The sequence below is a fragment of the Monomorium pharaonis genome, chromosome 7 (genome assembly GCF_013373865.1).
Source record: "Monomorium pharaonis isolate MP-MQ-018 chromosome 7, ASM1337386v2, whole genome shotgun sequence".
NCBI lineage: Eukaryota > Metazoa > Arthropoda > Insecta > Hymenoptera > Formicidae > Monomorium > Monomorium pharaonis.
The window spans coordinates 8,737,143-8,762,669 of record NC_050473.1 but is presented as its reverse complement, the minus strand read 5'-3'; the positions used below and the strand labels follow the sequence as shown (position 1 = coordinate 8,762,669).

Sequence of the window (25,527 nt, the reverse complement as noted above, 5' to 3'; positions counted from 1 at the left end):
GAAAGTTCTTGACAGTTCTCGTATTCTGCATTGTTCTCCTTAATTTTTAAACACAGTTCTAACGTTTTAACTTGTGTACACAATTTTAAGGAGCTGAAATCAGCACGAAAATTAATTTTAATTGTCGTGCTGGACAGTTTTTAGATATCTGGCGACAATTCTCCACAGTTCTCGTATTCTGCATTGTTTTTTCTTAATGTTTAAACAGAGTTCTAACGTTCTAACTTGTGTACACAATTTTAAGAAGCTGAAATCAGCACGAAAATTAATTTTAATTGTCGTGCTGGATAGTTTTTAGATATTTGACGAAAGTTCTTGACAGTTCTCGTATTCTGCATTGTTCTCCTTAATTTTTAAACACAGTTCTAACGTTTTAACTTGTGTACACAATTTTAAGAAGCTGAAATCAGCACGAAAATTAATTTTAATTGTCGTGCTGGACAGTTTTTAGATATCTGGCGACAATTTTCCACAGTGCTCGTAATCTGCATTGTTTTTTCTTAATGTTTAAACAGAGTTCTAACGTTCTAACTTGTGTACACAATTTTAAGAAGCTGAAATCAGCACGAAAATTAATTTTAATTGTCGTGCTGGATAGTTTTTAGATATCTGGCGACAATTCTCCACAGTTCTCGTATTCTGCATTGTTTTTTCTTAATGTTTAAACAGAGTTCTAACGTTCTAACTTGTGTACACAATTTTAAGATACTGAAATCAGCACGAAAATTAATTTTAATTGTCGTGCTGGATAGTTTTTAGATATCTGGCGACAATTTTCCACAGTGCTCGTAATCTGCATTGTTTTTTCTTAATGTTTAAACAGAGTTCTAACGTTCTAACTTGTGTACACAATTTTAAGAAGCTGAAATCAGCACAAAAATTAATTTTAATTGTCGTACTGGATAGTTTTTAGATATCTGGCGACAATTCTCCACAGTTCTCGTATTCTGCACTGTTTTTTCTTAATGTTTAAACAGAGTTCTAACGTTCTAACTTGTGTACACAATTTTAAGAAGCTGAAATCAGCACGAAAATTAATTTTAATTGTCGTGCTGGATAGTTTTTAGATATTCGACGAAAGTTCTTGACAGTTCTCGTATTCTGCATTGTTCTCCTTAATTTTTAAACACAGTTCTAACGTTTTAACTTGTGTACACAATTTTAAGAAGCTGAAATCAGCACGAAAATTAATTTTAATTGTCGTGCTGGATACTTTTTAGATATCTGGCGACAATTCTCCACAGTTCTCGTATTCTGCATTGTTTTTTCTTAATGTTTAAACAGAGTTCTAACGTTCTAACTTGTGTACACAATTTTAAAATACTGAAATCAGCACGAAATTTAATTTTAATTGTCGTGCTGGATAGTTTTTAGATATCTGGCGACAATTCTCCACAGTTCTCGTATTTTGCACTGTTTTTTCTTAATGTTTAAACAGAGTTCTAACGTTCTAACTTGTGTACACAATTTTAAGAAGCTGAAATCAGCACGAAAATTAATTTTAATTGTCGTGCTGGATAGTTTTTAGATATTTGACGAAAGTTCTTGACAGTTCTCGTATTCTGCATTGTTCTCCTTAATTTTTAAACACAGTTCTAACGTTTTAACTTGTGTACACAATTTTAAGAAGCTGAAATCAGCACGAAAATTAATTTTAATTGTCGTGCTGGATAGTTTTTAGATATCTGGCGACAATTCTCCACAGTTCTCGTATTCTGCATTGTTTTTTTTTAATGTTTAAACAGAGTTCTAACGTTCTAACTTGTGTACACAATTTTAAGATACTGAAATCAGCACGAAAATTAATTTTAATTGTCGTGCTGGATAGTTTTTAGATATCTGGCGACAATTCTCCACAGTTCTCGTATTCTGCATTGTTTTTTCTTAATGTTTAAACAGAGTTCTAACGTTCTAACTTGTGTACACAATTTTAAGATACTGAAATCAGCACGAAATTTAATTTTAATTGTCGTGCTGGATAGTTTTTAGATATTTGACGAAAGTTCTTGACAGTTCTCGTATTCTGCATTGTTCTCCTTAATTTTTAAACACAGTTCTAACGTTTTAACTTGTGTACACAATTTTAAGAAGCTGAAATCAGCACGAAAATTAATTTTAATTGTCGTGCTGGACAGTTTTTAGATATCTGGCGACAATTCTCCACAGTTCTCGTATTCTGCATTGTTTTTTCTTAATGTTTAAACAGAGTTCTAACGTTCTAACTTGTGTACACAATTTTAAGATACTGAAATCAGCACGAAAATTAATTTTAATTGTCGTGCTGGATAGTTTTTAGATATTTGACGAAAGTTCTTGACAGTTCTCGTATTCTGCATTGTTCTCCTTAATTTTTAAACACAGTTCTAACGTTTTAACTTGTGTACACAATTTTAAGAAGCTGAAATCAGCACGAAAATTAATTTTAATTGTCGTGCTGGATAGTTTTTAGATATCTGGCGACAATTCTCCACAGTTCTCGTATTCTGCATTGTTTTTTCTTAATGTTTAAACAGAGTTCTAACGTTCTAACTTGTGTACACAATTTTAAAATACTGAAATCAGCACGAAATTTAATTTTAATTGTCGTGCTGGATAGTTTTTAGATATTTGACGAAAGTTCTTGACAGTTCTCGTATTCTGCATTGTTCTCCTTAATTTTTAAACACAGTCTAACGTTTTAACTTGTGTACACAATTTTAAGAAACTGAAATCAGCACGAAAATTAATTTTAATTGTCGTGCTGGATAGTTTTTAGATATCTGGCGACAATTCTCCACAGTTCTCGTATTCTGCATTGTTTTTTCTTAATGTTTAAACAGAGTTCTAACGTTCTAACTTGTGTACACAATTTTAAGATACTGAAATCAGCACGAAAATTAATTTTAATTGTCGTGCTGGATAGTTTTTAGATATCTGGCGACAATTCTCCACAGTTCTCGTATTCTGCATTGTTTTTTCTTAATGTTTAAACAGAGTTCTAACGTTCTAACTTGTGTACACAATTTTAAGATACTGAAATCAGCACGAAAATTAATTTTAATTGTCGTGCTGGATAGTTTTTAGATATCTGGCGACAATTCTCCACAGTTCTCGTATTCTGCATTGTTTTTTCTTAATGTTTAAACAGAGTTCTAACGTTCTAACTTGTGTACACAATTTTAAGATACTGAAATCAGCACGAAAATTAATTTTAATTGTCGTGCTGGATAGTTTTTAGATATCTGGCGACAATTCTCCACAGTTCTCGTATTCTGCATTGTTTTTTCTTAATGTTTAAACAGAGTTCTAACGTTCTAACTTGTGTACACAATTTTAAGATACTGAAATCAGCACGAAAATTAATTTTAATTGTCGTGCTGGATAGTTTTTAGATATCTGGCGACAATTCTCCACAGTTCTCGTATTCTGCATTGTTTTTTCTTAATGTTTAAACAGAGTTCTTACGTTCTAACTTGTGTACACAATTTTAAGATACTGAAATCAGCACGAAAATTAATTTTAATTGTCGTGCTGGATAGTTTTTAGATATCTGGCGACAATTCTCCACATTTCTCGTATTCTGCATTGTTTTTTCTTAATGTTTAAACAGAGTTCTAACGTTCTAACTTGTGTACACAATTTTAGGATACTGAAATCAGCACGAAAATTAATTTTAATTGTCGTGCTGGATAGTTTTTAGATATCTGGCGACAATTCTCGACAGTTCTCGAATACTGCTGTGTTTTTCTGTAATATTTGAACAAAGTTTTATCGTTTTAATTTGTGTAGACAATTTTTTATGCCTGGAATCAGCATGACACTCGAATTTAATTGTCGTGCTGGATAGTTCTGATATATTTGGCGACAATTCTCGGTAGTTCTCGTATAGCACTGTGCTTCTATATCGTTTTTAAACAGAGTTCTATCGTTTAAAATTGTGCATATAATTTTAATTGCGCGAAATCAGCACAACACTCGAAAACATGGTCGTGCTGGATAGTTATGACATATGTTGCGACAATTTTCGATAGTTCTCGTATAGTTCTGTGCTTTGTTATCGATTTTATACAGTGTTTTGGTTATTATACACTGGAAAAAAAGTTTTGTTGTTTTATGAGAAATTCTGGTTGATTCAACCTGTCCGTTTGTTCGAAAATGGACGATACAAATTTTGTAGTTGGAATTACCAGAGGATTCTGGTTAATTCCATCCTGTTTGAATCTACCAGAATTTCTTGTTAATCTTACTACATCGTTTTGTTAGGTTTACAAAACTCTACAAAAATTTCTTGTTAATCTTATTATATTGTTTTATTAGGTTAACACAATTTTTTGGTTAAAAAACGAGTTTGGATAGAGTTTTTAAAATAATAACAATATATCTTGGTTTAAAGTACACTGCATATATTTTACATATATTTTACTAACCTCTAAAAATCTCTATATAGCTGTCGAAATTCCATTCGCGCAGAAGAGACGACGTTTTTTCGTCCGCCATGCCGTTGAACAGAATAATGTAAATACACGATTGTAAGATACACGAAACAAATATAAAAGCTACCTTATGGGTACGTGATATTAGTATCGCATCGATACCGCGTTGGTTTGCGCGAGATTGGCATGCACCGACTTGCGCTGCGAGAACGAAGGCGCCAGCATTATCGCTATTTTTGTAAATATAACAAGAAGTTTTGTATTATTTTGTAGATTAAACAAGAAGTTTTGTAGATCCAACAAGAAAAACTTAATCAAATCCTTATAGTACAGTTAATCAAACGGTGTAGTTATAAGCTGTAAAATCTTGTTATGATAACCAGAAATTCTGTTTCGTTTAATAAGAATACGGTCAACCAGAACCGTTTTATTATTATAATAAAACCATTTTTCTCAGTGTATATCTGCAAATAATTATTCGTTCCCGAAATTAGCACGGCATTCAATTAAATGTGTCGTACTGATAACTTTAATTTCCATCACACAGTTGATTTTCTGATACTTTCGAAAGTATCAAAGAAGATGAAATATGATGTCCACGAAAATGAATTTAAAAATTTTTGTTATATCTATTATTTTGTTCATAAAAGTTTTCCAAATTATATATTCTCTATAAAATAAAATATTTGCTTTATATATACTATGCACTTTCTGATTGCTCACATCATCGTATACATCTTTTATGTTACGAAAATTACCTTGAACTTTGAATTGTTAATTTTTTTTAAATCGTCGAATGTTGTCTACGTGTTCATCGGCAGTATGATCATGCTTTTTAGTTTGACGAAATCTCTCATTAATTAATGTTCTTCATCCAGGACATCTCTTTTTTAATTTTGTTCTTTAAATATGTACGATTTGAAATAAATAAAGTAAAATAAGATATACATTCTATAAATAGTATGCATAATAAAATATATACAGTGCAATGTAGTAATATAATAATGTTTTAACATATAATAATGTAATAATGTATTTATGTATGCGCATAGTTACTGTTTGTTTTCCATTATTCTTTTTCACATACGTATTACTATCCATTATGTTCGTGTCTTTTAAGTAGAAAACATTCTTTTATCGTATTTATTTTTCTAATTAAAAAAATAAACTTTAAACGATACAGAAAATAATGAAATACAATTTAATATGTGACAATTAACAAATTGGTAAAATAGAATAGGACGATGTTTTAAAAACATGAACATAACAGGTATTCATACGTGGTATGTGAAATTGTACAAATATGTCACTCGTGTAGTGAAAAATGAATAGTCCATATGTATATACTGTCCGACAATGATTTATTTCTAAACACTTTTTGCGAGGTAAGAAAGGCATTGACTTTTATCGACTTAGCAACTATTTACGATCAATAAATTAGATGGATAAATGGGTTTGTTAGTCGCTGTCGGCTGATGGAACTTTCTACGTTTGCCTTACCCCGCGAGTGGTGCTTAGGAACCAATCATTGTCGGGCAGTGTACATGAATACATTATTATCTTATACACATACATTTCACATACACACAGGTTACATTATATATTGTATTTTCATTATGCATACTATTTTAGAATTTATAAAATGTGCATTTTTATTTTCTTTAATTATTCCCTGGAGATATTTTCAGCGTTCAAAGAAAAGAGTAAATAATTTTCTGGTTATGTAGAAAATATTCATCTATTTAAAGATATCGATTAAATTTGACTATCTAAACTTCAGCTTTTCTAATTTTTCTAAAGCAAAAGATTGATGATTTAATAGAAAAGATTTATAAGATTCAATTTTTGGAACATTGTTTTCATGTCTTAAATTTCGGTCTTGTGACTTCGGGACAATGTCTTAAATCTTTAATTTTTGAATTTTGACTTTTCGGGACATTATTTTACTTTTAGAATTTTGGCACTTTTTTAAGGACAATGCATGTTTTCCCACTAAGTTCTTTAAGAAACGATGAAATGTTTTTATCTTCTAATATTTTATTGTTTAACGAAAGGCATGGAATATCTCCTAACGTATCATTGTCTGAAGAGAATGCAGTCGCAGAGTAAAATTTTGTATTTTGGTTAGAATTGGATATGTCTATCTCTATTGTGTGTACAGAGAGAGAGAGAGAGTTGGAACATTTACTAATTTTTTAAAATATTTATCAAATCCATGAGTAAAAATGTATTTTATACATTTTCTTTAAAATAATCGAAGGCAATTATTAATATAACAAGTAAAAATATCTTGTTTATGAATATACTTTAAATGAAAAACGTATTTATGAATGTCATTAAATATCATATTATCAGAATAAGAATAATTTGTTGTTGAAAAATAATAATTTATCTGTTCATATACATTGTATACATTATCGTATGTACTGTTTGCAGTGATAACTAAATAAATGTCTCATAATCCTTTAATTTGTATCAAATTGATTATTTTAAACACCATTTTAATTTAAATTTTATGTTTGTGTGTTACAGTATCATCGTTGCTAACTAACGATTTGCAGTTCTGAGAGGAGCAGGAGGCCTAGGAGAGGCAACGGGCATCAGTGGAGCAACTTAGCGGTAAGCATTATTATTTATTTCTGTAAAATTAATATATTTCCTTTGTATTTGTCAATTTTATTTTGATAATTAAAAAATATCAATTAAAGAAATAAAATTCTAATTGAAATATTATAAAATTTTATTTTTATAAAGATCTTAAAAATTACATAATTATTTTATTAGATATTTAATTAAAAAGCAATTATAAAATTATGTGTAAAGTAAAAGTTAAGAATTATTAATTTTTTTGAGCGCTAATTTTATTTTAAAGTTATGTTTCTATGTTGCAGAATCATCGTAGCGACGTTGCTGCTGATAACTCCACTGCTGCGCATCGGTCGGTGAGAGATAAATATTTGTATATTAATAATTAATTGCATGTTGCATGAATTAAGTTTATATAAAAAATTATGTAAGGTGTATATAAAATTAAAGAATTTTAAATTGCCTCTTGAATTTTAAGTATGCCTTTTGCAACTAGGAAAGTTGGCTAAAGAGGAAATTTAAATAACACACAAATAATCAATCACGATTGTAAGATGAAAGATTGAAAAGGCAGAGACGTTTAATCGCTCGATTAATCGCTGATCATTTTTAATTATCCCTAATTATTAATCACTCAATTTGTAATATTTAATTAATTTGTAATTATTAATAATTTGTAATTATTAACTAAACAATTAATTGAATTTTATCTAATATTGCTGTATATGATTTTAAATTTCATAAACTTTTCATCTCAATCTTGATTCATTGTTACTTATTATGCTTATTCTCAAACACATTTCATGTAAATGTTCAGAAATAGAATTATAATATATTTTATGCAGTTTATTTAGAACATAATACATTATATTTCTTAAATTATAATTAATAATAATAAGTTTTAAACATAAAATAATAATTATTTGCATTATATTGGAAAATAAATGGTCGTCAGACAATACTATAGAATTTATTATTAAAATGCGAAAATGTCCGGAGGAGTTAAAAGCGGACAACCACGTCACTATAACTAATCGATATAAAATTCGATAAAATCTCGAGAATTAATTTTATAAAATTAATTTTATAAAATTAAACTCGATTCAATTTTATAAAATCTCCCTAATGAAATATTAAAATTTAATTTAATTTAATAAAATTAATATAACACAATTTAAAATAATAAACATTTCCGTAAACGTAAGGTTAAGAGCGGAATACATAGAGCGTGGGCGCGATTTTCAAGCGTCAATCTTCGTGCGTGAAGTTGGTCTGCATGCATGAAGACAAAATCGCCTCTCGCAATCTAAAATTTCGTAAAATTCTATTTTTTCCTATTCCATTTATAGGACGCAGTAAAAGCGAATTAGATCCGGAACGAATGTCACAATTTGTTTAACAGATAAGCGAACTCTACATTGATATCACATTAATATTTATTATTAAATTGTTACACAATTTAAATATAGTATAAATATAGTTTATAGAGATTCAGTATATCGGGTTCGATGATCGTAAAAATGTATTTCGTAATAATCGGCCGAGGATGCATCATGCGTACGATTAATAGCGCGACGAGCATATTATATTTCGAGTAACGCGCGCGGGTATATCTATCTACTATTATATCTATCTATTAATATAAATTATATTAAAATTTTAAAGCGAGATATGTAACACGGCTATCTCCGATCTTGGTGCGTAAAGTGATGTCGGTTCGCCTGACTCTTGATTCTTGATTTGCATTTACGTGATGCAGAATGCCACGGCATTGCAAACTCATAAATATTAAATATTAAATAGGTAAGCGAAATCTGTGTTAATCCCACAATAATATTACTACCAAGTTAATCGTCGTATAATGAAGATTCCGCGCCCATATGTTGATGATCCGTAAAAGCGCATATTTTGCATAATAATTAATTAATACCGAAAATATATGTCGCGCGCGCGAATAAATGGATGAAACTACGAGTATAGAATTATCAGATTGCAAGAATCGGATTGCATGCGGACGTCTATTTTATAAAATTACCTATAATACGCTTCCAAACGTAAAATGCAAAATAATAACCATCATAAAAAAAACAAGGCGTGTTATTTGTTGCCCCGTTCGATACGCGAAAGACGCACGAACGTGAAATTAACAGTGGGATGTACAGCGTCGCCGCGGAGTATCGATCGATCGATTATACGATCTTGGCGCGCGTAGTTGAACGCAGGAAACACGAAGCCGCCACATTAATTCTATCCCCGTTTCACTCACAGAATGTGGCGGATGCGGCGTCCAAAACGTGTGGCATTGCGAATCACTTAATTGGTAAGTATAATACATTAATTTTGCGTTATAATTCGTTCGAAACGTATACTTTTTTCTTAATAATTGTTTGAGCAAAAATCGAAATGTATAGCGCAGCCGCATGTTGCATCTATCATGACAAAATTGATCGCACTGAGACAAATTTCTTTCGCTATATTATGAGGTAGAATTACTCGTATATGTGTTTGTAATAAGTGTTTAAGCGATAGCATTATATATATTTGATCTTCTTTATTTGGTTATTATTTTTATAATGCATTGTTACGCAATTATATTTTGTAGATGTAGCACAGATTAGAATTAACTAATATATAGAACAAAATCGGAGCCCGTGGATGTATTACCTACTAAAAATATTCGTAGCTACATAGTTCAAGTAGCTACGTGTACGTAGAGGCGCCAGTGAACGGGTTCTAAAACACGGGTACGTTCTCTCTCATTATTTTTATGTATAAAATGCTGTATAAAATAAATGTAAAAATATATGTAAAAATAAAGATATTATTGAACTTCGCAGAATTTATAATATAAGGATTTTATCAATTACAAATCAGATTAAGAATTAGATTAATGAGAGAGGGTGGAAATACAACAGTTAAGATTAATGAATGCAATAAGGTAGATTCAGTATTTGATAAATTTGTGGTTTTTAATTGCAACTTAATCTACTTACTTACTGTAACAGGCTTAACATTTAATTACAAATATTATATTAATATTAATTATTTACAATAAATTTTCTTGGATTTGGATGTTTCTATAAAACAATTAATTATGAATTTTTGACGGATCATGATGAATTATGTTAAAGCAACGTGATAAATTACAGCTTAATATTTAATATATTATAATATGTTAGAATATATTTAATATATTACAAATATATTTTAGTCTTAATAAAACTTTATTTATAATTATTCTTTTTTAGTTGGAAATTTTAATAAAATTCTTTATTTTGATTTATTAAAATAATATGATAAATTACGTTACAGCAGTTCTCATTTTAAATCGTATATACGCTCAGAAATTTAACTTGATGGGATGTCTGGAAATTGTATTTTAGTGTTTTGTGTTTCGCAGGTTCACCTGACTCGGCGTCTATTCACCACCCTACCATGGGGCGAACCTACCAGCCCTCGCAACTGCGCAGGTGTATTGCACTGGCTCACCTTCTTATCAACATCTCCGAAAAGCCAGTCACGCCAGAAGGAAGGCTTGGCTCGGCTTACATCTTCCTTCGCACCTTTTCCTTTTCTTCATTTTTCGCGATTTACCGGTCTGAAGACGATACGTCCCCCGCTCTTTTTGATCGGCACCACCTCGCATCCTTCGAAGGGTCAATCACTGAGTAGGACGATGCGATGGGCGAGGGCAAAAACGACCGTCCCGGCAAAAGGTAACATTTCGCGCTGCTTCTTGCCACCCGATCGAAGTACACACGCCGTTTAATTAATCCCTCACAACTTGGATTCGTAGAATAAATATTTGCTTGCTCGCGCATTTGTTTTACTTTTTCTTCCGTAAAGATTTGAATCTTTGAATTTGCGAAGTAGAGACATCCAATCTCAAAATGCATATATATATAAAACAATTATACCATCGTTTCCAATCATTTACTTTTTCTTTTCCTTATGTAAATAAACTCCTGTTTATTTATAATATATGGGAAATAATCAACGATTAAAATAAACTTTTCGTAAAAATGTTTTTACTACTTTTTCTTTCGGCATTTTCCTGTGTTAAGGTAATATGTTAAAATGAACATAAAGCTGACTGGTAGTTACTTCTGACATTCTTTATACTCGTAAATTATTATTTTTATTTTCATTTATTTAATATTTTTCTTTTATTTGTAAAGAATCTTTTTTTTAAGACAATATTTGTAAGCAAATTACTATTGTAATTTAATTTAATAATATGCGAATATTACAGGATATAATTTATGGCAAGATAAAGTATAATTTACGAACAATGAAAATATGTTTTGTGTTAATATTGCGCGATATACACACTGAGAAAAATGGTTTTATTATAATAATAAAACGGTTCTGGTTGACCGTATTCTTATTAAACGAAACAGAATTTCTGGTTATCATAACAAGATTTTACAGCTTATAACTACACCGTTTGATTAACTGTACTATAAGGATTTGATTAAGTTTTTCTTGTTGGATCTACAAAACTTCTTGTTGAATCTACAAAATAATACAAAACTTCTTGTTATATTTACAAAAATAGCGATAATGCTGGCGCCTTCGTTCTCGCAGCGCAAGTCGGTGCATGCCAATCTCGCGCAAACCAACGCGGTATCGATGCGATACTAATATCACGTACCCATAAGGTAGCTTTTATATTTGTTTCGTGTATCTTACAATCGTGTATTTACATTATTCTGTTCAACGGCATGGCGGACGAAAAAACGTCGTCTCTTCTGCGCGAATGGAATTTCGACAGCTATATAGAGATTTTTAGAGGTTAGTAAAATATATGTAAAATATATGCAGTGTACTTTAAACCAAGATATATTGTTATTATTTTAAAAACTCTATCCAAACTCGTTTTTTAACCAAAAAATTGTGTTAACCTAATAAAACAATATAATAAGATTAACAAGAAATTTTTGTAGAGTTTTGTAAACCTAACAAAACGATGTAGTAAGATTAACAAGAAATTCTGGTAGATTCAAACAGGATGGAATTAACCAGAATCCTCTGGTAATTCCAACTACAAAATTTGTATCGTCCATTTTCGAACAAACGGACAGGTTGAATCAACCAGAATTTCTCATAAAACAACAAAACTTTTTTTCCAGTGCATATACCCCAGATTTAGGGTATTCCATCTATTCGATGATAGCATTAATTAGATGTTCGATAGTAACAATCTGTTTTAATCGATGTTGAAGATAATTTATGATCATCGATATCATTAATTTCCCGTTTTCACGCGATACTTTCTTCTTCTTCAATTTGTGATAAGTGGCAAGTACTTCGTAGGTGTGCTTTCAACTGAATGATCAGTCACCGTTTAATTCCACCGTTTAATCCCATTTACCTCGATCGTTAGATCACGCCTAGGCAATCTAGCAGCTTAAACAGGATGGGTGTCGCTTACCGCATTAATTTTACAAAGTAATGCGGTAAAAAGGCGTTCCAGCAGATATATACATATAGCTATAGCACGACAGTGCAGCCGTATTTTGGGACATTAAAGGATAAGTAAAAGTGCACGCGGATAAAGGGAAAAGTCAAATAAAATATTTAATTCGACCCGCTTCGCGCGTCTAAATTAGAGGCCACTGATCTATAAAACGTGGCGATAAGGGACGAGATAGGTGAGACTTTTGATGGCCACGGCCTGGATTCCTCCTACGAAGAAAGCTCGCGTGCAAGCCACCGCTGGTGGCTCTGTAAAATGCGTTGAGATTGAATCACGCACCGAGACCGCAGAACAACTGACCGACCCGGCGGACCCGGCGATACGTTGAGCCGCGTGTCGGCCAGTGCGTGCCACGACCACGTGGCGCGGACATTAATTTACCCGCGCATACAGATTTGTCGTGCGGAGAAAGTCAGCGTGGGGGTAGAGTCCGTTAAAATCGGGGCCATTGGGTCGAACAAAACGAAACCTCGGCATTACGAATCGACCAAGGGAGTAAGTCGACGAGCGCGAGCTGTGAGGAGGAGAAAGAAAAAAGAAAGAAAAGAAAGAATTAAGTATGAGATACAACTTGGCGATATACAAAACGATGTCAAAACGAGCTGTCAGATTCGAATTGTCGGTTTGCGTTATCAAAATTTCCGACACGAAAAGCGGAGGGGAAAAGATCTTTACAGACCTATTACGTAATAACAAGCGATATCGTTTCTTTAGCTATGACGATAAAATATTTGGCAACAGTGGAGATTCAAAATCATCAACGCCTCCGAAGACTGGTGCCTTAAACCAGCACCTTAGATCCGCTCGGCGGAGATTAGCACCTTAGATTAACTGTGTTAGATTTAATCCTCCCTCTTGCGATGTGGAAGTCATTACATTAATTGTTGTATAACTTTATTTTTTATACATAAATGTTATATATATGTATAGTTATGTGATATATTTTAGAACAATTTATCCTAAGAAAATAGAAAATAGAATAATATAAAACAATCAAATAAAATAAACAGCTATTTATTGAAATGGCGCTAGATAAATGTATTTTTTATATTGGACTTCTACTAATCAAATAAAATTTATATTAAGTATTTAATGATAAAATTGTATATTTACTTGATTGAATTTTTCACCAGTTTAGGTAAAGTATTTATACATTATTAATTGATAAATAATTAAGTAGTATTTATACATTTTAAAATTGTTTCACAAATGGTTGTCTATTTGTTATGATTTAGTTTAATTAATTGAATTGAAAAAGAGAGATCTAAGATAAACAGATTTTTATCTAAATAAGTTTTTAAAATTATTTTCCATGATTTCGATCGTAATCTAAACTACGACATTTTGAAGACATCGTATGCAAATCATGTTTATCCTCGACATAAATTCGCGAGGACTGACGTGCGCGCGAGCCATTAAGCCAGGATGAGATTTTATTTTTCTAGCTCCGCGCATTTTGCTGATCGATTCGTCTGGGAGAGCCGTTGTAACGGCATGTACGGTACCATCGTACCACTCTCTTCCTGTTCCTTGTCTCCTCCCTGTGCCTCCTCACCGTTCCTATCGGCCCGCCCTCCTATATCCCTAATTCGCGACTTCGGTCCCTCGTCATCTTCAGTAAGCTCAGGTTGTCCATCCACAACATGTCGCGAAACGTCCTGTCCGCTCGAAATGTTTGCCAAGTCAACGGTCTAAACTAGCGAAGCTTTATGCGAAAATTATAGAGAAACTTGACAAATAATTTTTTTTCAAACAAAATAATAAAATGAAATACTATTTGAAAAATTTATAAAACAAATTTATAAGTAAATGTATTTTTAAACAGTGTCACTTTTTTAATTGACTACGATTAGGCAAAGATCCTCCACTCGCGGTGTCGGCAAGTCGTCCTCGGATTCCGAGGTAGCGCACGGTAAGGGCAAAGGGAAAGGGCGTAAGAGCAAGACTAAGGAAAGATGGCCGTTCCTCGAAAAACTGACGGTCGACGAGCTGGCTCGCTATCGGAGAAAACGCGTGCAGGATCAACCGAAGGACAATCTACAGAGTCATCCGGATTCGGTACTTCAGTATCCTGCTTCTGAATATCGGCGCGCGTTTGGTGCGAATGTAAAAGAACTGACTAAGGTATCTATATGAAATGCACTTTATTTCCAAAAAGAATTCTTTCATCGTTTCCCTATTTTTTAGTTAATAAAATAAAATATAGATAATTTTTAAGTCATTATAATCAATTAGAAGACAAAATCTTATTAATATAACAGTATTACGTTACATGATTTATATTAATTAAATTAATAAACAAAGAAGAATTACTTGTGTTGGAATTTGAAAAACTATATTTTATTATAAAAATATTAATTTTATATATTTTCTGTATTAATTCCTTTATGTTCTGTGTGAATAATACAAACTCAGCTCTATCAAGCTACGTCCATAAATCTATTTTTAACACTCTATATAATAAAAGCTTAACTTACTATATAATAATTTATAATCAAAATATATTTATGTAACAGGAAAATTTTTGGCCTGAAGATTATTTAGGTGTAGATGGAACTCTCGAAAATGCGCAATCTTCGTATTGCTTGGATCTTAAAGAAGATGAAGTTGAAATCGAGGATCCAGCTGAAACAAAAGAGAGTGATCCGTCCAAAGTGGTTGAGGAAAGTAAAGTAATGGAAACGGAAATTCCACAATTCGAGAATTCGTTTAGACGTCCTTCACTTAGAAGGTAGGATTCAGTTATAAATTACATTAGTATCTATAATTAAAAAATTGCATACAATTAGATAATTAATAAATATATATTTAAAATTGCACAAATAATAAACAAAAAAATATGATAAAATAGTATGTTAGAGTATATTAATAATAATATAGTTATTAAAGATATAATTTTTAGCAAAATGTAGATTGACAAATTTAAAAAGCAATGTTATCAAATGTTATTACATTGTAACGTAGATTGACAATTCTAATTTGGCCATTCGTTTAATTTCATGAAGACTTCTTTCTCGTCATGAATCTGTAAACTTATCGTATTGAACTGTTCCGAAACACGCGAGTTTACGCAAATTAAAGAAGCATAAAACTGACTGTCATGCAACTAAATTGACAACGAAATCGGCTCTTTGCTTTCTACTCTTTGCCGGATTTCTGTGACATTTAATGAAATACGAATATGTATTTCAAAGTATCGCAATTTATGATAAACGGCTACGTGATAAATTACTTTTTTTAATATATCGATCGAAGCAAATAATTAATCTCTTTATAATGCAAATAAAAAACAAAAATCTTATTTAAAATCAAATCTTAAAATATAATTTTGCATCAAGTAATCTAAATTTTTGAAGTAGTTAATTAAGTCATATAAAACGCGGACATTGATATAAATTAAAAGTATAATAAAGAATGGAAATTATTTTAAAATGTTGTAATCGACTACTCGTTATATTAACTTAATATCGCATTGCGAAAAGGGGTACTAGCTTGAAGTGTGGTGGCGATTTTTATACTGATACGGAAACATATTCTGCGTACGTGCCTTATGAGGGCCAGCATCGTGCTAAGCTAATACGTCGACCTACATCCTTGAAAATGGAAGGCGATTTTGACACTATGACGGAGAAGTGCGAGAAATTTATTGAGTGGCTCAACGTTAGCCGACCGGAACTCATGCGTGTACCCACTCACCTGAAGATGGAGGGTGAGCTGGAAACAACAACGGAAAATCAGGACAAGTACGTCCCGTTTGTGGGGGCACGAAGACCGGAATTGTTGAGGCGAAGCACGAACTTAAAGCTCGAGGGGGATACTTGTTTCATGCCGGAATATACCGATGTATTTAGAGACTACAGCGCTAAAGGTAATAACATTAAATTAAAAAAGAAATAATGTAGCAAATAATGTTAAATAAGAATAACATAAAAATGTTTAAATAAACAAAAAGGATTTATTTAAAGTTCTGTAGAAAAAGATTCTCCCATAGGATTATGAATTAAACAGAATTATAATTAAAAATGTGTTTAGTGAAATATAGTAGCCTCTCTTTAGAATTTTTGTCTTCTCTTTTCTTTGGACTACATATTGCAGATAAACCGCAACCACAGAAACCTCAAACGCACTTAAAAGCTGGCGGAGACTTTTACCAAAACACAGAGAGCACCGAAAATTTCGCCCATCCTTGCGTTAAACAGGCACAAGAAATGGCTGAACAGGCTAAAGATAATAGCGAAGGAGACAGATGGATGAGAAGGCAGGAGGAAGAGGAGCGGAGGAAAGATGAAGAGATGAAAATGCTGGTGTCAAAGTTGGAAGACTTAAATGGCCGGCCGCTCGAAATTCCCGAGTACCGTGATGCGTACAAGGTATTTGCCGTGCAAATTGGTTTATTAAGCTCTACATACAATTACATTAAAATAAAATATCTTGAGATCACATAAGATATAATTCTTAGGATTTTCCACGTGAACGACCGAAGATCACGAAGCCGGAAGTCGAGATAGGCCGCGCCGACGGCTCGAAGGTTACCTCGCCATCACGCTCCAAGTTTTCCATGAAGATCGACCAGGACCCAGAGTACCAGTCCAAGTATCTTGATTATCCCCGAGATCGTCCTATCTACCGTAAATCACCGGCGATGCTGCGACCAACCGGAGTGTCCTCTTCCGGTTGCAGTAGCGCATGCTTCGGCAAGCCGATTCATCAGGAATGTCGTACGTTTGGTTATGAGCCCACTAGCGAGGTGAGATCCCAGTATGTTCCCTATGGATACGTACCGAGGGTCGAGACGCTGAAGATGCCGAGCAATCTGCGATTGGAGGGCAATCTCGATCTTCGGCCGGAATACAGGAACGTCTATACAACCGCAAGATACAACCGTCAAAGTTGCGACGATCTTAGAACTGCTCATGGCAGGGGTGATCGTAGTCCGAGTATGAAGAAAGAACATTACTGGTTGAACACCGGTGATTATCGCGACAAAACGACTGTCGCGCAGCGACAGAATTCTTTCTGCGTGTTAGACACGCGAATCCACGAGGAGAATGTCATCGGGAAACCGCCGCCAGCTAGTAGAAGGTACATTTAAGGGAGTTTCGCTGCTAAATCAAAATAAACAGATTTTCCTGAAACTTTGTAGAGAAGTTTTAATTATTGGTATAAATTGGCTGTCAAAATTTCAGAAAGCTGAACTAGCTATAGTTATTTAGATATTAAATATTTTATTTACATGGACATCTATGGAAATCTATGAATTTTCGTGATTTTTTGATTTTTATCGTCGTATTAAACGTAGAAGCAATGAACAGATGTTAGTGAAACTTTACAACGACACATCTTAGCTGTCCAGAAAAGTATTATTAAATTTTTGAAATCATGCACTTGCTCGTTTGAGTGAAATAATTAGTAGGATAAAAAAAGTTGTATATCGAAGCAATAATCGAAGCAATACAGCACGTAAGTGTGCTAAATGTGTGCTATTGATATAACATAAATTTTAAATTGTTATATTTAGTTATGTAAGGGTAGTATAATAGTGAAGAATGTTTATTCTCAATTTAAAAAAGAATTATTTTAGTAGATGGTAGTACTTTATAGGCAAATTTTTTCTTATATTCACTATTATTAACTTTAGATCATATACAGCAAAAAAAAGAAGGCAACAAAATGGTTATTTGAGTATTTCTTTTACTTGAGCCCTTATGCCGGACCTGAGCAGAGGAACTCCCTTAAGTTTGTCAGTATCTGAGAAAGCAAGAAGAACTTTCGAGTTATGATACAAATGTTGTATAATACGTAAACTGTAAGATTACTGCCTTCAGGAGACAAGTGTTTAATTTTGAAAATTTTTTGTGATAAAATAGTAAGAAATAGAAAAGTCGTATTTATTCCATTGTAAATACTTTTCACTATTTGACATTTAAATTTCAAATTTTAACAAATAATATAAAATAGGATAGCTTTTCACGTTTTCTTAACTTATGTTTAAAAATAAACGGAGTTTATAGACCACTACTGCTTTCACAGAACCCGTCAGAAAATAAAATAGCACAAGCTTTATAAAGTTGAAACATATTACAGATGTAGCGTTTGATGTAACCGTTCTTCAAAAGTTTTAAGTAAAGGAAAATTTTAAGTAAAAAAACTCTTTGCAATTGCGATTTCCAGAAGTTCCAGGCTGTCTCAAGCCGCGGCGGCGCCGAGACCGACGCAGTTGGAGTTGAAGGATCGCGCGATCGTCACGAGGACGCGATCTCCCAGTCCAACGTATCGTCTGCACGTTTGCGATGTCGACAATGAGCGGCGAGGATTCGGCCGACAGTTTTCCGGAAGAGTCCGCAGCCCCTCGGCCGACCGTGCGATGATTCAGGACGACGTCGCCAGGCCGTATTCGCCGAGCTTTGGTAGAAACAGGCAGGATCGTCGCGTTAACGATCAACCGTTCGTAATCCTAGACAACGCCTCGAAGAATGTGTCGGGTAGAAGTACCGATTACAGAAGACGTACCGACAGGAATCTTGATGTCCCGGTACCGGTCTCTCGAGGAAGACCTAAAACACCGTCCAGATGGATGCCGCCGTGGTACGACAATACGAATACGATCTAGAGTTCGGACGAGAAAAAAATGAAAAGGTATACCCTATAAATCGAAACTGCCGTCTGAAAGTTTTACATTAGGTGACGGACATAGAACTGTGACGGTACCATTTAACACTGCCTTTAATTTTACATATAAAGTAACTAGAGTTAATCAGCCAAATTTATTTTTAAATATACTTGTGTATACTATGACGCTGAGAAGCGGCTGCTCTAATCCTTACAGAGATTTTTAGCGGAAGCAAATGCGACTAGAAACAGTCTTTGGTAGGTATGTGTTTTTCCAATGTCAAATACAGATACTTAGTTTTTAATATGAAATATCGAATTATAAGCGATCTTTTTATTAAAAAGATAATCGATCACATTTTAACCTAAATATGGAATAGAGATGATTGGATTTGTAATCTATATTATACATTACATATTAAAATTTAAAGAATTATTATTAGTTATCTAGTTCGATGCCGAACTAATCAATTGTTATATGAAAGCAGTAGATAATAAGAAACTACATTACTGCCATTTGTTAATCTATACATTAATTAAATATATAAACGATGCCACCTTTAGAGGGTCTTCCTTAAAACACTGAATTATTTTTTTCGTCGCTATTAAAACCATATTGTGCTTATTGTTAGTTTTAAGGTCAACTATCATTCATAGATATTAAATGATATGGAATTTTAAAAAAATAGAAAGGACGATGCATTCGATATTTCCGTACGATGCAGTAAATTGATAGACCCGTTAATTGGGAAAGTTGCAACTCTCGCTATAACTTTAATTAAATTAATACAATTAATTCCGGTTATCTCAATTAAGAAAATCTTATGTGTGTTTTAACTTTTAATCGTAAACTGATATTGTATAACGTGCCCGCCCGCTAGCGCCACTTTCGTCATCCCTTTAATATAGAATTTCATCGAATTTAGTTTAACACTATCGCTACCATTAAATTTAGTTTCCCACGTAATTATTCGGCGTTGGAGAGGACAGGAGAAATCCTCCCTCTGCGTAGTACGCATCGATTCATCGTGCAATTTAACATCGCGAATAAGAATTGATTGGTTCGAATCAACCAATTGTGTATAATTGCACGCTCCTATACACTTTCTTCCAAGCTGGCCTTTCAATCTGACGCCTTTCTTTCGTGAAAGAAATCGTATGTTTCCTTTCCTTCTCCTCTGATGAATAACTGCAATATTTGAGAAAGTAGACGTTTTATAATTCTGACTGGCAGCCTCTTTGCTGTAAGCAATTAACTTTGCTGCTTGCTGTGCAGCATAATAATAGTGTGAAATCAAAACCTTTTTTTATCCTTTTATATTTGACAATAACTTACAGAGTTTCTTGGCTGTGCAAATTACAAGGCTATGCATGCCATATAGAATTTATGGATTTATTGAATTATACAGTTCAACAAGAAATAACTTCTTTTCAAACGGAAGAAAGTAATAATTTTCTATCATTCTTTTTATTTTTGATATTCCAACCTTAAAAATACTTTCTCCATTGCGTCATCATAATTTGGAGACGTTTAAAATTATAAATATGCAAAAAGAAGCTAATAAATTTAAATATGAATTACATGATGTAAAACGGAGAATTTTTGCAGGAAACCACCGCGGAAAAAATAATGTTCTGGCACAAGGGTTATACGTATAGTTCTCAAATATAAAAATGAAAGGATCACTTGTATTTAGAATATGCCTTTTTATTTTGATTAAATAATTACCATTTTAATGTACACGCATATAAAATATGCTGCCTGTATTTGACGTTCGTATTAGTTGAACTCGGCAGAAGAGATAAAAGGAACATATTTTATGCTTTTTGTCCCCGGACGACCTTATTGCAAAGTACGCGCGTCGCTGTGAGAACACTATTTCCTCCCACAATTCTTGGGAGGCAGGTTCAACATTAACACGCTCGTAATTCGTAATTACACAAACGGAGAACACACTCTCGCTCTATCTGTGAGTGTGCACGTGTATATTTCGCATTCGCACCCGTGCTTGCGGAGGGCGCCGACCGAACAATCGCAATTTCTGAATATATTATTTATATGTCGTGGAAGACGATTGCTATTCCCTATATCTCGGCGGCACGTAATACGGCGGCGTATAAACATTTAGTTTTCACACTTGAAAAAACAGAGTCTAACGCCGTTAAGTCGCAGAAATGATTTCTCTTCCTACGTAGTCAGCGAATTCGAAATATTCAATGTCCCCACACGCATATATTTACAATCACATACATAATCAAATACATTTCTCGTTCTATCCCTCTCTTTCGGAAAATAACAGAAATAACATACATACATTATTACTTGCGAAATATTGAAAATGACTACACCGAGAAAAAGATGTTGTTAATTTGACTAAATTTTTTAACTTAATTAAATTTCTTTAGTTTAAGTATTTATGCATTTAACTTAAATATATAAAATACTTAAACTTTAATTGAACTATTTATATATTTTACTGAAATATATAAATAGTTGAATTAAAGAAATTTAATTAAGTTGAAAAATTTAGTCAAATAACAACTTTTTTTTTCAGTGTAGGTATTACGCCCAATTAAGGAAATTTTTTTATTATATGAGAATTAAAGGATTTGAGTAAGGTAGAGAAAATTATTAGTTCTTGGAATCATTGTTAGAAGTTAAAATCTTCAGTTCTTTATCAATTCTGAAAAATTAGTGCAATCGGATCTTGACTAATTTAAAGCATTTCTTTGACTACTTACGAATAAGGAAATCGTGATGTTAGTAGAACGTAACATTAATACTAAATAGTCATTTTTATATTATTTAGATATTAAAACTATCTTTATCTGTTTATCAGTTTTTGAAATGATAAAATATGTATTTTATTATTTGAGATATTTCCACTTTTACAATTAGATTGGATATATAAAATTATATAAAGTTTTAAGTGCACACTAGTACGTATTAATGCAATCCAATCAAATTTGCTATAATATGTTTTTAACATTTAGATCAAAATTAAAAATTTAATTGAGAATTTATTGCGATATTTTAATCTATACAAAGTAATAGTAAAAGTTAATAAAGAATTTTATATTTTTACATGATGAAAATGTTGCAATAAATATTCAATTAAATTTTTTTGTATTGATCAAAGATACTTTTCTATATGAGGAAAAAATCTTTTTAGATTGTTTACCACTTGTATAGCAGATTAGAATGAAACTTGATTATCAGATATTTTATAAAAAAAAAATTTATAATATTTTACTGCACTTTATGTTTTCACCTATTTCAAATTTTAAATTTAATAAAGGCAGTTTATGTTAGCTTGTGCAAGTAGTTGAAAACATCGTAAAACTTTAACCCTTTATGATCACCTGGAGTTCAGTAGACCGCAAAAGAAGTTTGAAGCTCTGTATCTGAGTCACTATTTAAAAATTAAACATTTTTTTTATTAAAATCAAATTTTTACACTCGCTACTAGACGATATTTTAAAACAACATTTCAATATTCAGTATTTTTTTGGTCATAATAATAAAAACTTAATACGGCAAGTAAAAACGCGGGCTGGGGTCCATTAGATGAGCATGAAACTTTTCGGAGATCTGACCACAAAAGGTTAAGTAAAAAGTTTTATAAAAAGCTAACAACATAAAACAAGAGTATGGTTGAAACAATTAATTTAGACACGAATGCAGTAGTTCTCATTGACAATTTGATTGTGTTTATCGATCAGATCGAGCCATTCGTGTTTTGTTTTCATTATGCATTTATCAAGTATGGTTCTGCTTCGAATCGAAACATAAATATCCAAGCATATAATTTCTGAAACGAGTCAAAATGTTGTCGAAGTGCTTTCGCGCATAAATGTTACTGAAATATTTGTAAAGTTACATTAACGCATCACCAGTCATTAGATACGTCCTGATATGAAATTTAAATTTGTGAAAGAACTGATTCATATAAAAACAAAATTCATATTTTGTATTAAATTAGTAATTTTTAAAATAAGGAACAAATAATATTTAATATTTATAAAGCTTTTTAATTTAATTTTTATAAAATAAACAAAAATTTGCGCACGTAATTTACATTTATTTGCATGTAAAAACGATACTTTCTATTTTAGCATTAATTTCCTAGAAATTCAATAAATAATAAATTTTAAAAAAATAACATTTCTTTAAAAATTAGCAAATTTTCTTTTATAGAATTTTGAAAACCAGCGCTACATTGTTCTTTCTTCTACAATATTTCTCCAAAAGCTCTGTTAATATTGCGAAAAGCTGCAGTAGCATTTTTTAAAATTTATAAGTAAACTATAAAAGTTTTAATAAATTTATACTTATTTTAAATTGTAAATAAAACAATCAAATTGTATCTTTGAAAAAAGCTTTATGAGTATAATATAATACAATAAGAAGTGAGTATATAAATTATATAAAAGACAGTATAAAGCTGATATGCAAAAGACAAAATCTGTCGATTAAATTTCATTCAGGATACATTACGTTACAAAGCATTTACAACTGCAGGCACATCACCGGTCGTGTGTAGACTGCTAGGTCTCTTTCGCGTACGACACTTTTTTCATTTGTAATCCGATAAAAGGAAACTCGCGCCCAGTCTCACCGCGAAATCAAATGAAACGGATGATCAATTTCCTTTGTCCACTGCGATCACCAATGTAACAGCAGGTGCGACAAGGATGCGAATAAAGCGCTCGACGAGCGCACACATAAATGGCGAATGCACACAATGAATGGATTACATATACACGCGAGTTAATTAATTCCGCTTTTAATCCGACGCTCGCTTCGTACTCGTAGGTCGCTAAACATCGAGCATAGTTTTTTTTACATCTTTTCTCTCTCTCTCTCTCACACACACAAACATCAGACACGCACATGTGCGGTTATATGTAAGTTACACAGAGCTCATTCGATTGGAATGCGTTACCTATTTCTGAGTTGTCTTTACAAAACGACAGTTGAAATAACAATTAAACTTTCGATGTCAAGTTCGAGTTTCTTGACAAACTTATTTTTTAATATTTATATTGTTCTTTTGTTTTTCTTTTTGTACTAAAATTGTTTTGCCAATTCGATTGTTAGTGTTATCAAAAAACATTAAAATTAAATATCGTTGTAAAAAGAAATTTTATAAAATATTTTTACCGCTTTGTTATTCTAAGTGCAGAGAATGAATTTCTTTAGCTTGTTCATATCATGCTTTGTGCTTTCCAGATGATAACACTCTTTTGCAACACAATCCAAATAGATACAGTTTTTGCATGTACTTGTGTGTACGGTTGCAATTAAATTACGAATCCCTTTATTCTTTTAAGATCCTTTACGATCTCTTTTCAGGTCATTTTCGTTTTTCTGAATTATATCTAAATACATAAAACAGAAAGATAACTTTGTTTTATATCTTTAGAACAGATTTTACAGCATCAAAAAGTAAATTCATATGCTAATTTTAAAAAATATTATTATATACTCATGTTGAGTTTAATACGTATTTATATAGATAATTAAAAAAAATTTTTAATAATAAAGTAACTATCACAAAAGTTATTTGGAGAATTTATATTTCAAAATTAATAAAAAATAGTTCTAACATATTATTAATAAATTGTATTACTTATCATTTTATATCTGAATACAAGTATTGATAGATACTTATGTCATTCTTGTGACTGTGACGAATTTTTGCGAAGCGCGGTGAAGATGTCGGTTTAGTTGACTAGTTATTCCACTGCGGGGTAACTCTTTTAGGTACAGTGAGAAAAAAGTTACTTACTTTTTACTATATATGTTTGACTATTTTAGTTAGACTTTTAGGTTTACATATTATATAATATATAACCCTTTACAAAAATAAAAATGTAATATTAAAAATTAAACTAATTTTGTAAAAATAATATTGATAACAAATTATTCATTTAGCTGTAAAACGTGCATTATATACGTCTTAAGAAAATTACCTTTTATTTTTGTGCTTAAAAACAAAGATTTAAAAATAAAAATGTTAAAATTGTAAATGTTTTTCATATGGGAAGCGTTTAGAATTGATAAATTATTTTAACTTTGATACTGAAAGCACAGAACCTTATATGCTATTAGTGATGTCAGTGCTAAAGCATTCAAGAAGCTCTAGAAGGAGGTCTAGACGATAGAGATGCTAATGGCAGAAATGGTACTGGGCAGGACGACGGACATAACGATAAAGTTGCGCTTCGATGACGCGGCTGTTTAATTACTTTAGGGTGGAATTTCACGATAGAGCAGCGAGTATAAGCGGTTTCAACGATATATATACGGTGGTATGACGTTAAGTGAACCATTGGATTATCGTTGGCATTCATTGAATTAACGGTCAATTAACGTTTATAAATTATACTCTGCAGGATTAAGATTCTCTCTGTAGCCCTTTGTTTACCTGTGCTCAT

The 25,527-nt window shown here is 32.0% G+C and overlaps 1 protein-coding gene and 1 long non-coding RNA gene across 2 annotated transcripts in view; both read left to right on the top strand.

Annotated features, from left to right (window-relative positions):
• LOC118646707 overlaps window positions 1-7,073 on the top strand; it is a 49,960-nt gene extending 42,887 nt beyond the window's left edge. Inside the window, exon 3 of the long non-coding RNA XR_004964166.1 lies at window positions 6,945-7,073. This is a non-coding gene — a long non-coding RNA (uncharacterized LOC118646707). The remainder of the gene's footprint in view (window positions 1-6,944) is intronic.
• A 3,606-nt stretch (window positions 7,074-10,679) lies between these two features.
• Window positions 10,680-19,660, top strand: LOC105836883. The gene is made up of 7 exons (XM_012681226.3): window positions 10,680-10,714; window positions 14,331-14,601; window positions 14,994-15,208; window positions 15,960-16,345; window positions 16,573-16,847; window positions 16,937-17,559; window positions 18,649-19,660. The coding sequence occupies exons 1-7, from the start codon at window positions 10,680-10,682 to the stop codon at window positions 19,085-19,087; spliced, it is 2,244 nt and encodes a 747-aa protein (XP_012536680.2). The 3' UTR covers window positions 19,088-19,660.
• The last annotated feature ends 5,867 nt before the right edge of the window (window positions 19,661-25,527 follow it).

Excerpts from the sequence above, each read along its gene's own strand:
- LOC105836883 (XM_012681226.3), top strand. The coding sequence starts at position 10,680 with ATGGGCGAGGGCAAAAACGACCGTCCCGGCAAAAG. Across the intron at positions 15,209-15,959 it reads AGACGTCCTTCACTTAGAAG|GGGTACTAGCTTGAAGTGTG; the intron begins GTAGGATTCAGT and ends CATTGCGAAAAG. Across the intron at positions 16,848-16,936 it reads AGTACCGTGATGCGTACAAG|GATTTTCCACGTGAACGACC; the intron begins GTATTTGCCGTG and ends TATAATTCTTAG.